Below are 14,719 nucleotides of genomic sequence, written 5' to 3'. Positions count from 1 at the left end.
GGAGCTGGCGTAACATGGGAGTTGTATGCTTCCTGTAATCCGCCCCAATTATTAACCTGGCTGTCTCTCGTTGGACTAGTTGAAGCTTCCGAGCAGTCTTCAAAGGCAACCCCACGTAGAGTGCGTTGCAGTAGTCTATCCTACATGTAAGGTGAGCAATGACCACTGTGGCCAAGTCAGACATCCCAAGACAAGGAACTTTATCCTTAACTGAAGATACCAGGAACGGAAAGTTTTACCTTTTTCATACAATCCATGCTTATTATTACTGAGCTACGGATCTTCTCCCATTGCTTTTGAAAATTAAAAGACTATCTACTGCCTCAGAAGGTTTGTTTCAAAGGTTTGGTGTTCATTAAAGTAAACTCAGTTGAGCTATATGGAGGTTATGGAACCCATCCATGTAATATCAGATGAGTCTTGAGCATCAGATGCTTCCTCTCACCATATCAGCTAAGACAGTACTATTTACATTTAAATCATTAGCCATCCTATATAGATGAGAGTGTGAACTTTTCAACCTGCAGACAGTTCTTGTGAACTTCACACTCTGATACGCATACTCCCAAAGGAGCATTTGCACCATGGAGCAGCAGTTAAAGGGCAGCCACTCTATTACCACCTTTACAATCCATAACTTTCTTACAGTTACAGAAATAATGCATTCCATCCTTTCCAAACTGAAAAATATTTTGAGTTAAAAATTAAGAATATAGTCTTTTGGTGTCTCAATGTACTTCATTTAACTTGATATATTTTTTCTAGTGAATGGGAAACAGGATGCACATGTTGAACTCGCCAGTTCTCTAATGCTTATTTAGCCTTGGGAATATATTACATAATTTATTAACTATTTGACAGAAAGGGGAAACGGGAAAGAAACGGAACTGGATTGCAGATAGTATTGTTGTATCAAGCTTTTCAGCCACTGTTAATAATGTCCTTGAAATTGAATTGAAGTTGCAGGAAAAGAAAAGCACTTTTCTATGTGGATTGAGAGAAATGCTAAGAGTACGTAGGTGAGCTGAAATATGTGCCTGATTGCTAGCTATTGATTAAAATGGAAGGTTAGCAGCAGTCTTGATGAAAATCAATTGTTGCTCAGCACTGAAGTGACTTGAAAGTAGTCATTGTGGATACTGAGCAATGTGAGAGGGTTGTACTTCTTTATGGCCTTCACAATTAAGGCCTTTTCTAAGGTGGGACTTACTTTTCCATGGTACACATTAATATAGAAGCTAAACCTGAAGGATTTCAGGTGCTAGCCTTAACTACAGTAAATCCATTGAGTTAGGAGATTTGCATAAGTGTTGATTTACCATTGAACAGATTATTGTAATTAGCTATTGAATTTATCACATCATTACCTAGATTCAGCAGGCCCGGTCTATGGACAATCAGCCCTGTCTGTATCCTTGGATTCTGCACCCACAGCTTGAAAATATCCCCCCCCCCCCCGGCCACCCACCCCACCAAAAAACCCCAAAGCAAACCATGGTTTTGCCTTTTTATATAAACAACAGAATTTTACCATGCCATTGTACTGTATATAATAATGGGATGTGAGCATCTATTGATTTTGGTATTCACGGGAGCCCAGGAACACAATCCCAGCAGAAACCAAGATCCCATTGTATGTATATTTAAAAGTGGAATTCATGCATGATGTGTATGAAAAATTGGTCCAGAATGTGGTTGGTGATGTTTGTTCAAGCTTGTTTTGAAAATACAGCAGAGTCTCACTTATCCAACCTTCGCTCATCCAATGTTCTGTATTATCCAATGCAGTCTGGCTCCCGCCTGGAATAATGTCCAGGGTGGGAGAAAGAAAGAACATTTGTCTGTTTTGGTGCTAAATTTGTAAATAAAGTAATTACTACATGATGTTACTGTGTATTGAACTGCTTTTTCTGTTGATTTGTTGTAGAACATGATGTTTTGGTGCTTAATTTGTAAAATCATAACACAATTTGACATTTAATAGACTCTGATGGACTTTTCTTAAGATGACAACTTAAATTTACAATTGTTTTAATGTTTTTAATTTTTTGTGATGCTTTTATACTGTTTTTATTTAATCTGTATATCTATGTTGTTGTTAGCCATCCTGAGTCCCTCTGTGGAGGTTGAAATGTCCTAAATCTATATAAATAAAAATGTCATGTTCATTATGGGATTAACATAACTCAAAAACCACTGGACAAATTGACACTAAATTTGGACACAAGACACCTATCAGGCCAACAAGTGACCACCCCTCATAAAAACACTGAAAAACACAGCAGAAGAGACTTAAAATGCCAAAAATTAAAAAATACATTACAACGCATGTGCAAAACTACACATATATACTCAAACACACATATATACACAAATATATACACATATACACACACAATTCAACAATTTTTTTCTATTACAGCCTGAGATTATATTTCTTAGACATCCTAACAAATGAATTTTGGTTTGGAGGCTACATGTGATTGTGTGTAGTTTTTAAACTAAAATATAAATAAGATGTATTGGCAGATTGATTAATGTTCTAATTGGAGATGAAATGTGCATTTATAAATCAGATTGTAGCAGCAGCAGGAGAGAAGCCCGCAGGGCTCTTTTGGTTGCTCAACTACGAGTATAATTGTGCCCTACTTTATAAAAATGAGTGTTGAAATGCGTCTTCTTGATAACAATTTTAACACCAGGTTTGGTGGGTGGAAAATAGTTTTAGAATACACAAGGAGATTCCTTCCAGAGATTTCCTCTGTCTGTGTTGCTGGCTTTGTTAAGTCATTGCAAGGTGGCTTTATGAGACCACACACGTTGATTGTCTTGGGTAACACAATAATAATGTAGAGATCATATGGGTTGTATTGTATTGTCGAAGGCTTTCAGACTTCATTACCTCTGAGGATGCTTGGCATAGATGCAGGCAAAACGTCAGGAGAGAATGCCTAGAACATGGCCATATAGCCCGAAAAAACCTACAACAACCCATCATATGGGTTCATTGGTCTGATAACGAGGTTTATTCTTAGGTAGGTGAAGTGCAGCAGCTGTACCACACAACAACTTTTACTTGAGTTTGTTTCTGATGTAATGCAATGGGTGAAAATGTTAGTGTGGAATACAAAATACAGGTGGGTTTTTAAAGCAAGGTTTTGTAAGCTGGTGGGATTCTACCATTTTTCCGTAGCAGGAAACGTTAGAAACAGGATTGCTGCCTGGGTGTTTCTAATCTGCGTCTGCAGCTAGGTCACTAAAAACAGTAGGTGGGTCTTCAAGCAAATTGCATCATTAGCACCTTGTAATCTTGGGTAAGATGAAGCAACCATTCCTTTTGTATTCTGTCTGGGAAGTATGTTTGCTCCGGATTGACCTCACAGCAATGAACTACAGAGTTAGTTGCTGAGTAGCTATTGTGGAGTTAATTTATAGCAGGGTCCCTGTGAACAGCCACCCTGTAGCATAATGGAAATGTTAATGGGGAAGTTCAGAGGGTGCTTGGGAAAGGCAGCATAGGTGGCAGAAGAGCACACATTTCCTGTTATCTACTAGCCAGGTTATTAGATCGACTGGAAAGTCCCTTCCCTGGAAGGAAGGAATATTTCTTCTGAATTGTTTTGTTTATTTTTAGGCAGTATAGCCAAAATGACACATGCTTCTTTAATCTAATAGCAAGGTTATTAGGTTGGCTGGAAAATCCCTTGTTGAAAAGAAAGGATTTTTCCTTTGTTTCTTTTTAAAACCTTCCTACGCTAACACAAAAGAGACAAAACAAAACCTCCCCTGGCACCTCAGGCATCACTGAAGCTTGATGTGATATTAGGACATGCATGTAACTTGAAGGCATCTAGAAGCCAACATGGCTCCAGAGATGAGATGAATGCTCTCCTCTTTTCCAATATGGGGAAAAGGTAGTGTGGATAGAGACATTGGATAAAGGCTGGACTACAAAGCCACTGTTAAACGGGGTTACACTCACTCCCTGAAGACGCAGGTTCGCAGCTTGGGTGTGGTCCTGGATTCATCGCTGAGCCTGGATCTCCTGGTTTCGGCGGTGACCAGGGGAGCATTTGCACAATTAAAACTTGTGTGCCAGCTGCGCCTGTACCTTGGGAAGTCTGACTTGGCCACGGTAGTCCACACTCTGGTTACATCTCGTATAGATTACTGCAACACGCTCTACATGGGGTTGCCTTTTAAGACAGCCCAGAAGCTTCAAATGGTCCAGCGTGCGGCAGCCAGGTTGCTAACAAGAGCGGGGCTCAGGGAGCATACAACTCCTCTGTTGAATCCGCTCCACTGGCTGCCAGTCTGCTACCGGGCTCAATTCAAAGTGCTGGCTTTAGCCTATAAAGCACTAAACAGTTCTGGCCCAGTCTGTCTATCTGAACGCATCTCTTCCTACGAACTCCCCAGGAACTTAAGATCGTCTGGAGAGGCCCTGCTCTCGATCCCACCTGCTTTGCAGGCACGTCTGGTGGGGACGAGAGACAGGGCCTTCTCTGTGGTGGCCCCCTGGCTGTGGAACTCCCTCCCTAGGGATATTAGATCAGCCCCCTCCCTCCTGACTTTCCGAAAAAGAGTAAAAACTTGGCTGAACCCTGGAGTAAACAGACAAACTGGAGTTGGAAATTGACCCAGGAACGGCCAAGGCAATGTAATGGATGAAGATTTGAATGAGAGGACGTAGTTTCTTTTTAAATTTTTTATTATGCACTGTCATTTATGTTTAATTGCACTTGATGTTTTTGCTTTATTAATGTATGTATTTTGTTTCGACATCGAATTGTGCCGACTGTGTATACTGCCCTGAGTCGCCTTCGGGCTGAAATGGGTGGGATAGAAATAATGTAAATAAATAAATAAATAAAAATAGAAACAAACATGAAGGAGGATCAGGATATTTAGGCCCAAACTTTTTTTTTATTTTACTCAACAGAGCCACAGTAAATCAGCTTGCCAATTATAGCATACACATTGCCTTTAAAAAAAAAAAAAAACCTTCACTGAAGATTGCATCTTCTGTTATTTAAGATGAGAAATCAGTGTAGCCTTTTGATGAGCCTGGATAATTTAGCCCACCTCCCCTCCATTGTCATTTTCCTCAGGTGGAAAGCAGTGCATCTGAAGAGACTTTTCTGCTTGCATGGGAATTCTCTATGCAAGCTGGAACCCTGGAAAATTAGGTGTCTTGCTCATGTGGATCATCTCCATGTGAACAGGAACATTTCTTCAGATAAGTCATTTTCCAGATGAGGAAAGTGGTGAAAGAGTGGGAAAGGGCTGGGCTCTCCCCTCCGCTCCTGTCAAAAAAGTGTGATGAGTAATGCCTGAGCTGAGCTATTGTTACTTGCTCATACATGTGGTGCATACTTGGCTGCATGCCTCTCTTTTAGTATGTTTATCACTATGAAATATTATTTCCTGAATATTTTGGATACACCCAAATGCTCTTTATTGCAGGGTTGCCGTTCTCTGCTTAGTCAGTTGGCCGTTTCGCACTCTTAACTAATCTGTGTATAGAATTCTATAAATTTGTAGTGTATTTTGGAAAGGAAATGAGATGTACTTAGCTTTAAATGTCAGTATATTAGCTTTCCAACTTGACAGTGTCTCTAAGAAAATGTCTGAGTGGAGTGAGCACATTTGGCGTGGAGCAGTTACAAAATGGATGGAAAAGAAAAGGCGGGTTTTGCTGTTGTTATTCATTTGGAACCAGGAGTTCAAATATTGTGAATTGCAGTGTACTTTTTCAGAATGCCTTTTGCATTTTTGCTCGATGGATAGATATTTCTTTATACTGTGGTCTTGTGAGCCTTTGCCATTTTAACCAGATAGCATTAACGGGGCTGTCGTTAAATGAATTATTTATTTATTTACAGTATTTATATTCCGCCCTTCTCACCCCGCAGGGGACTCAGGGCGGATTGCAATGTACATATACATGGCAAACATTCAATGCCATAGACACACAACATATATAGACAGACACTCAGAGGCTATTAACTTTCCAGCTTCTGGCCACCAGGGGAGCTGTCGCTTCCTCATTCCTTGCATACTTCCTGGATATTTTTTATGGCCTCGTAAATCAGTTAATTTAGCCTCCCCACAAAGTGGTACCTAATTTTCCTACTTATTTATTTACAGTATTTATATTCCGCTCTTCTCACCCTGCAGGGGACTCAGGGCGAATTACAGTGTACACATATATGGCAAACATTCAATGCCAAAAACACACAACAGATATGGACATACAGTCAGAGGCTATTTAACTTTTCTGGCCGCCAGGGGAGTTGTCACTTTCATCGTCCATCTGCGACACTGATGAAGTACTTCCGCATTCCCCGCATGCTTTTGCTGGAGTGCTTTGCTGGAGTCTTTTTTATGGCCTCGTAAATTAGTTAAATTAGCCTCCCCACACATAGGTGGTACCTAATTTCCTACTTGACAGATGCAACTGTCTTTCGGGTTGCAAAGGTCGAGAACAAGCTACACAATTGGTTGGAAGCTCACTCCGACCCGGGCTGGCTTCGAACTCATAACCTTATGGTCAGAAGTGATCTTAATGCAGCTGATACAGCTGTGCCACAGTCCCGGTACTTGACAGATGCACAACCCGGGCTGGCCTCGAACTCATGACCTTTCAATCAGGAGTGATCTTAATGCAGCTGAGCTGCGCCACAATCCCGGAAGGTATAATATACTTCTAATATGCTTCCCTTTTTTTTCTATTCCCTTTCACATGACAGTTTGCTTCCTCATTTGATGGCTTATTACAAGGTGACTCGAGCGTGACAAATCTTGTAATACACAACCATGTTAAAGTAACAACTTGGAACTTAAAATACATACATTGCAGAAGGATGGGTATCAACTCAGAAAATAGTCGTTCTGAAGTTAATCAAAAGAATCCCGTTTGTACATTCAGTTTGAAAACTCATACCTCAAGGCAAATGTTTGGGTACATTCTATAGGTTTTAGTTGAATTGACTAGCTGTCACACCCTTACTTAAAAGAAAAAAAAAAGGGAATTATTGGCATGCACTTTATTTATTTATTTGCGTAACTTCTATCCCGCCCATATCAGCCTGAAAGCGACTCAGGGCGGCATACAAATCAGCAATAATTAGATGCCATATATAAAAATACATATATTGATCGGTTAAAAGCCAAAAATCACATCACAAATCACATCATTTATACATATGAATTCCATTTAATTGATTTAACTTAGAAATGTTAGTTTGAAACTTGACTGATTCACATGCACATGCATATGACCTTTAATTTTGAATATGTTTTAATAGTTTTGAACTGGGAATTTTAAAATACTGCTTGTATTTCATCCTGTTTTAATGTGTGCATATTTGTATATTTTAAATTGTATGCTAATGCATTTATGTTAAGATGCTTTGAGTCCCCTTTCGCAGAGATAAAGTAGGGTATAAATATAATAACAATAACAACAACAACCTGAAAATATTGTAGCACTATTAGAAATCAGTTCTCAAATATCAGTAATTGGCACTAATATGTAAGTACTATTTAAACATGGCTTGGTACATATAAAGTAGGAATGTGGTCTGATTCACTGTAGCGCAGTATGAAAAGTTTGACTAAAAATCCCCAGCACAAGAGATGTAGCTTAACAGTTTCAATCAAATATATGTATCTAAAAGGTGGTCAGTGGAAACAGTCACACTTAGCTCCAGCAGACAAGCGTCCTTTGTCCCACCCTGGTCATTCCACAGATATATAAACCCTTTTTCCTAGTTCCAACAGACCTCACCACCTCTGAGGATACTTGCCATAGATGCAGGCGAAACGTCGGGAGATAATGCCTCTAGACCAGTGTTTCTCAACCTGGGGGTCGGGACCCCTGTGGGGGTCGCAAGAGGGTGTCAGAGGGGTCGCCAAAGACCATCAGAAAACATAGTATTGTCTGTTGGTCATGGGGGTTCTGTGTGGAAAGTTTGGACCAATTCTATCATTGGTGAGGTTCAGAATTCTATTTCATTGTGGGTGAACTATAAATCCCACAACTACAACTCCCAAATGCTGAGATCTGTTTTCCCCAAACTCCACCAGTGTTCACATTTGGGGATATTGAGTATTTGTGCCAAGTTTAGTCCAGATCCATCATTGTTTTAGTCCACAGTGCTCTCTGGATGTAGGTGAACTACAACTCCAAAAATTCAAGATCAATGCCCACCAGACCCTTCTAGTGTTTCCTCGTGGTCATGGGAGTTCTGTGTGCCAAGTTTGGTTCAATTCCATCGTTGGAATTGAATACTCAGAATACTCTTTGATTGTAGGTGAACTATAAATCCCACCAACTACAACTCCCAAATGACAAAATCATTCCCTGCAACCCCACCAGTATTCAAATTCGGGCATATCGGGTATTTGGGCCAAATTTGGTCCAGTGAATAAAAATTCATCTTACATATCAGATATTTACATTACGATTCATAACAGTAGCAAAATTACAGTTATGAAGTAGCAACGAAAATAATGTTATGGTTGGGGGTCACCACGACATGAGGAACTGTACTAAGGGGTCGCGGCATTTGGAAGGTCGAGAAACACTGCTCTAGACCATGGCCATATAGCCCGAAAAAACTTAAAACAACCCAGTCCTTCTTTCTGTCATAAATGAATCCAACTATGTGGACACCAAACAGTCTCCAGGGAAAGCCATAGAACAGCCTCCTGGTTCTAACTTTAGTGACTTCCAGACAGGAAAGCTACATTTTAAATATGTTTTTCTTTTCATGTTGTAGATTGTCAGAAGTAATACATTTTATCTTAATGTAATGTTGTTACTTTTAAAGTAGTACATACATATGTGAATAGACTTGTGATAGTTCTTTTTTTAATCTGAAGAGCAAATCTTAATTAAGTGTCGCTTTTCTTTACAGTGTCCCAATGTAATCTCAGTTTGAAGAAGCAGAGGAGTCGAAGCATCTTTAGCACCTTATTCTGCTGCTTTCGTGACTACAATGTTGAGCCACCATCTTCCAACAGCACCAGTGTCCTTCCTCCATTGGTGGAAGAAAATGGCGGGCTTCAGAAGGTCAGCATTTCTTTAGCAAGGTTTCAAAAGTCATGTCCATAAAGCTTCATTCGCATGCTATCGTAACTAACCCACCTGTACACCAATACCCAAATTGTGACCAGAAGTCATGCTTTACCACTTTCAGTGCACTGAGAGAGTCACAGGAACAAAAACTGGACAGCCTTCCACACAGTTCATGATGATGATGATGATGGTGACTGGGCAGCGTGACATCTGAAGTAGATCTTCACGCTTTGGCCATCTCTCGGTTTCTTTTAATGCCAGCGTTTGGTTTTGTAGGCACAGTTACAAAATTAGCTGAAAAATCCATATAGCTGTTTCTTAAGATGAGTTATGAATCTAGTTAATCAGTCGACAAATAGTTACGGCTTAGTTCTCAGAGCACTTGAGCCAACCATCATGGGGAGAACCAAGGTGGATGGTAACCTTCTTGCTATCTGATGAAAATAAAGGCCGTTCCCCTAGTTATGAACAAAATAGGTTTCATTTGTTTGGAAGTCAGAACAGGTAGATTTTTATACATACATACACACACACAAATGACCGAACTTTGGATAGCATAGGGAAGGGTTAATACCCCTTGGTGTTTGTTTTGCTGTCTGTGCAGCATTCAACAAAAAGTGAAAGAAATCTACCTCTCACAAGGGAAATTCACTCTTGAAAGAGTTATCATGGGAGTGATCCTGGACTCTTCGCTGAGCCTGGAACCCCAGGTCTCGGCGGTGGCCGGGAGAGCTTTTGCACAATTAAAGCTTGTGCTTCTTTGGGAAGTCTGACTTCGCCACGGTGGTCCATGATCTGATTACATCCCGAATAGACTACTGCAACGCTCTCTACATGGGGCTGTCTTTGAAAACCTCTCGGAAGCTCCAATTAGTCCAGTGGTCGGTGGCTAGGTTGTTAACTGGAGCTGCGTACAGGGAGCGTACCACTCCTCTGTTGTGCCAGCTCCACTGGCTGCCGATTAGCTTCCAGGCACAATTCAAAGTGCTGGTTTTAACCTTTAAAGTCCAGAACAGCTCTGGCCCAGATTACCTGTTTGAACGTATCTCCTGCTATGAACCATCATGAAGCTTAAGATCATCAGGAGAGGCCCTGCTCTTGATCCCACCATTCTCGCAAACGCAGTTGGTGGGGACGAGAGACAGGGCCTTCTCAGCAGTGGCCCTCGGTCTGTGGGACACTCTCCCTAAGGATATCAGATTGGCCACCTCCCTCCTGTCCTTTAGAAGACAACTGAAGACCTGGCTCTGGGGCCAGGCATTCAATTAGAGGCCAGTGGCAATAAGAAAAGGAAATTTGGATTTTGCGATATGGATTCTCCCGGCTCGGCTTGGTTTTACTGGCATGTTAATCTATTAATTTATTGTTAAATTTTACGGATGATGTTGTATAATGTATTAAAATGATTTTATTGTGAATTGTAAATTTTATGGTATTTATACTGTTAGCATCCTCTGATGCTCATGTGAGGCCACGCTGAGTCCCCCTTGTGGGGAGAAGGGCAGGATATAAATATATGAAATAAATAAATAAATAAATAAGCTTTCTCACCAATCCTTGGATCCACAACAAGCCAATTTTTTCAAAATCTAATTATCACAGGAACAGAATGTGAGGTGAAATCTTCTGAACAGGGGCCCAGAGCGCCAAACAAACACTGCAGGGGTTTTAATCTTCCCTATGCTGTCCTACACCTATATATATGGCTGGAGTTGCACTTTAAAATGTACCTGTTCTGACTTACATACAAATTCAACTTAAGAACAAACCTACAGAACCTATCATGTTCATAACTTGGGAACTGCCTGTACTATTTACACTTGGAGTAGACCTGTGGAGTCAGTGGAAATTGTTGGCTTACTTGAGTGTTGACATAAATTGTACATCAGTTCAGTGGGTTTGCTATTCTTGGGAATACAAATTGGATGTAAGTCCTAGAAGGAGTGGCTAAATGTTACTCATTACACAGCAGTGACAGTATTTATTTATTTATTTATTGTGTTAGGAGCAAACCAAACGGTGGTATTGCATTTTTAACAAACAAACATACAAAACACAAAGTTTGCAAGCTTAGCAGTTGATTAAATGTCCTTTGACCAGTAGCTGGCCACTTGGAGTGTTACTATAAGAAGGTCCTCCATTGTGCATATAGCAGGGTTCAGGTTGCATTGCAGCGGGTGGTCAGTGGTTTGCTCTTCTCCACACGCGCATATCGTGGATTCCACTTTGTAGCTCCATTTCTTAAGGTTGGCTCTGCATCTCATGGTGCCAGAGCACAGTCTGTTCAGCGCCTTCCAAGTCGCCCAGTTTTCTGTGTGCCCAGGGGGAAGTCTCTCATTTGATATCAGCGATTGGTTGAGGTTCTGGGTTTGAGCCTGCCACTTTTGGACTCTCGCTTGCTGGGGTGTTCCAGCGAGTGTCTCTGTACAGTATTGACAGTATTGCTAGTTACATTACAAGAACAAAATGCCTTTGTTTAGTCCTCATCACCCAGGTAACATTGTTATTAAAAACACATTCCTTTTAAGCTTTGATCTATGCCAAATATTAGTAATCAAGCAGTACTAAGCTTGCTTTCAATGCATCTAATGGTTTCCTTCTGCTTTTCTTCTTAACTATTCCTATGTGTGGTTCACAGGCTGAGCCATTTAGTTCCTGTGAGACATAATTCTGTAAAGAACACTTGCAAAAGATATAAAGTTATACACACATACACAAATACTGGGTGCCTATGCAGAATAAGGTAGTGCATTACATGAAATAGGTCCACCTTCTAATCTAGTCCTATTCAGCTTGTCAGCAGTCGAGCCAAATGCTGTGTGTCATATATTCAAGCATGGCAACCACACTCTTGTTGCAGATACCAAGGACTTGCTTTGTAGGAATTACTCTCAAGAGATTTACATTTGCAAGAATTGTGATTCTTGGAAATGCTTCTGTTATACTAACTGATAATTTTTGTTGTTGTTGTTGTCATAATAAAGAATCTTTCTATTTTTTGCTAATTTCTTAAATTCTATATTGATTTTCTGTTGGAATAGTTCGGACTAATAAATATGACCATTTAGTTTCCTTTGTGTTTGGTCTTTTGAAATACCTTATTCTTACAGTAACTCTTTTCCCTTTCCCCCCCAGGGTGACCAGATGCAGGTCATTCCCATTCCAAGTGTATGTATTTTTATTCTTTTTATGTTTTTTTTAATTTTTGGATGTTTCTAATTTTGAATTGATTTGCTTTTGTGTTGCATGCTGTAGAACTGTTCTTTTTTTACTAACCTATAAGATGTTTACAACACAAGGTGTTTAGGATGAGAGTTGAGCATTGTTTGAATACAAATAATAGACAAGAACCAAAAGATGCATGTAAAGTTCAGTCTTGAGGCACTCATGAAACATTTGTCACAGAATTCTAATAATTGACCCCGAAGATAAGAGAATACCGTATATACTCGAGTATAAGCCGGCCCGAATATAAGCCGAGGCACCTAATTTTATCACAAAAAACTGGGAAAACATATTGACTTGAGTATAAGCCGAGGGTGGGAAATGCATCCACTATGGGTCAATTTCAAAATAAAAATAGATACCAATAAAATTACATTAATTGAGGCATCAATAGGCTAAATGTTTCTGAATATTTACATAAAACTGTAATTTAAGATAAGACTGTCCAACTCTTATTAAACCATTATTCTAACCTCCTTCAATGTAGATGTACTTATTATTAAAATAATAAATATAATAAAATAATAGAGTAAAATAATGAAAATGCAATAAAAACAGTAATAATAGAGTAAAATAATACATGTAGTAATAATAGAGTAAAATACTGTACATGTAATAATAATAATAAATAGATTAAAATAATAAATGTAATAATAATAGGGTAAAATACTGTAAATGTAATAATAATAGAGCAAAATAATAAATAGAATAATAATAGAGCAAAATAATGTAAATATAATAATAATAATAATAGAGTAAAATAATAAATGTAATAAAATAATACTAATAACAGAGTAAAAGAATAAATAACCTTGACTCGAGTATAAGCCGAGGGGAGCTTTTTCAGCCTTAAAAATGGTCTGAAAAACTAGGCTTATACTTGAGTATATACAGTATAATATACGTATATCCTACTGTTGGTTCTCTGTACATTTCTTATGTCCCAAGCGCAAAAACTATTTTAAAATTGCTTTGTTCCTGTTTTGGTCATTTTTACATCCATGGTTCCACCCTCCAAAAAAAAAGGGATGAGAATACAGGGCTTCTTTAAATATATTTGTTTAGGGAATACTCTTTTCCAGTTTTAAGTACTAACTACAGTACAATTTGTTTAACACAACAGTGGATAAATTTAAAGTGGATAGGGGATAGTTTTAATCCCCTCCACTTGTGTTTTGGGTCCACTACAAGCAATATTTTATCACTTCCAGCCACCCTTTTAGCCTTTTTTGTATGTTTCATAGGGTTCTTATCAGCAGAAACTGCTGAATTTGTGGCTAATTTTGTACTCCTTTTGACCCAAAGGTCATGCAAAAATGGATGAAGGGAGATAGATAGATAGATAGATAGATAGATAGATAGATAGATAGGAAACATCAGGAACCTCAAAATGATCTGTCCAGCTGTATGCATTTCCCTGCTCTTCTCTACCCCATTTCCTGTTGGGTTTCATGGTTTTGCTCAATGTGGCTGCAATCAATTGTTTACCATATATAGTGACTGCATAAAATCTTTCCAATGGATAAAAGTAATCCCCACAAACTGGCTGCTTGTAGTACTCCGCTGTGCATGGAAGAACTTATGACGTATTCCTCATCTTTTATGTTTGCCGATGTTCACTAGAAATATTTCCACCCAGGGCTCACCTTCAGAATAATATGCTCTCCATTTTCAGCAGTGTGTGTGCAGAGACTTAAATAATTTTCAGATAGTACTGACTGCAGCATACAGTATTTTGCACAGCAGTTCCCTTATTCAGCTGACTGATGTCTTATTATGTTGTGCTGTGGAGCGGGGGAGCCCACTTGTAGGCACTAGATGTCTGGCCAGGCAACAAAGGCCTTACAGTATAGATAAACCTTGTGTACACACTGTCCTTATTCTGATTTTGCTATGAATTGGGTGTTTCTGTGACTATTTTTAGTCTGTTTCCAGTTCCTAATTTTTGCATGTTATCCGCTCTTCCCACCTGGAACCGTATATAATTCCCATGATCACAAATCGTCCCTTCACTCCTTTAACCTTCCATTTCTCACACCCTTCTCTTGGGGCCATTAACCATTTTACCCAGCAGAAAATCTAGTTTTGTTGCTAGGTGGTCACTTGAGAGGGAGATGCCACTAGTCCCACCTTCCTGAAGAATGTACAAGCATGATAATGTGTCTGCACAAGGACTTATCACTTTCACACCTCTGAAATGTAATGTGCAAAGTGGTCCTCTCTATCATGTGGCATGATTTTAACGCTTTAAGTTGTCCAGCTACTCTCATAATGCCGTCTCTGCTTTTTTCGTCTTCTAATGCGGTGTCAGGTTTTCAGAATGCTGAATACAAATGGCTAGGTAATAAAGACTATTCACTGTATACTTAATTTTGGTTAATAAGTTGACTCTCTGTATCAGCCTTTTAA

At 39.4% G+C, this 14,719-nt stretch overlaps 1 protein-coding gene across 4 annotated transcripts in view; it reads left to right on the top strand.

Annotated features, from left to right (window-relative positions):
* The window catches only part of CTDSPL (CTD small phosphatase like), a 94,271-nt gene that overhangs the window by 41,322 nt on the left and 38,230 nt on the right, over positions 1 to 14,719 (top strand). For 2 of the 4 annotated variants that reach the window (XM_060782642.2, XM_060782643.2), the window contains exons 2-3: positions 8,925 to 9,079; positions 12,221 to 12,253. In XM_060782642.2, coding sequence (XP_060638625.1) covers positions 8,925 to 9,079; positions 12,221 to 12,253 — 188 coding nt within the window. The remainder of the gene's footprint in view (positions 1 to 8,924; positions 9,080 to 12,220; positions 12,254 to 14,719) is intronic. The other 2 variants (XM_060782644.2, XM_060782646.2) reach the window with 1 other exon arrangement.

Source organism: Anolis sagrei, chromosome 6 (assembly GCF_037176765.1).
Source record: "Anolis sagrei isolate rAnoSag1 chromosome 6, rAnoSag1.mat, whole genome shotgun sequence".
Classification (NCBI taxonomy): Eukaryota; Metazoa; Chordata; class Lepidosauria; order Squamata; family Dactyloidae; genus Anolis; species Anolis sagrei.
The sequence above is the reverse complement of the archived record's forward strand: the minus strand, read 5'-3'. Positions and strand labels throughout refer to the sequence as shown.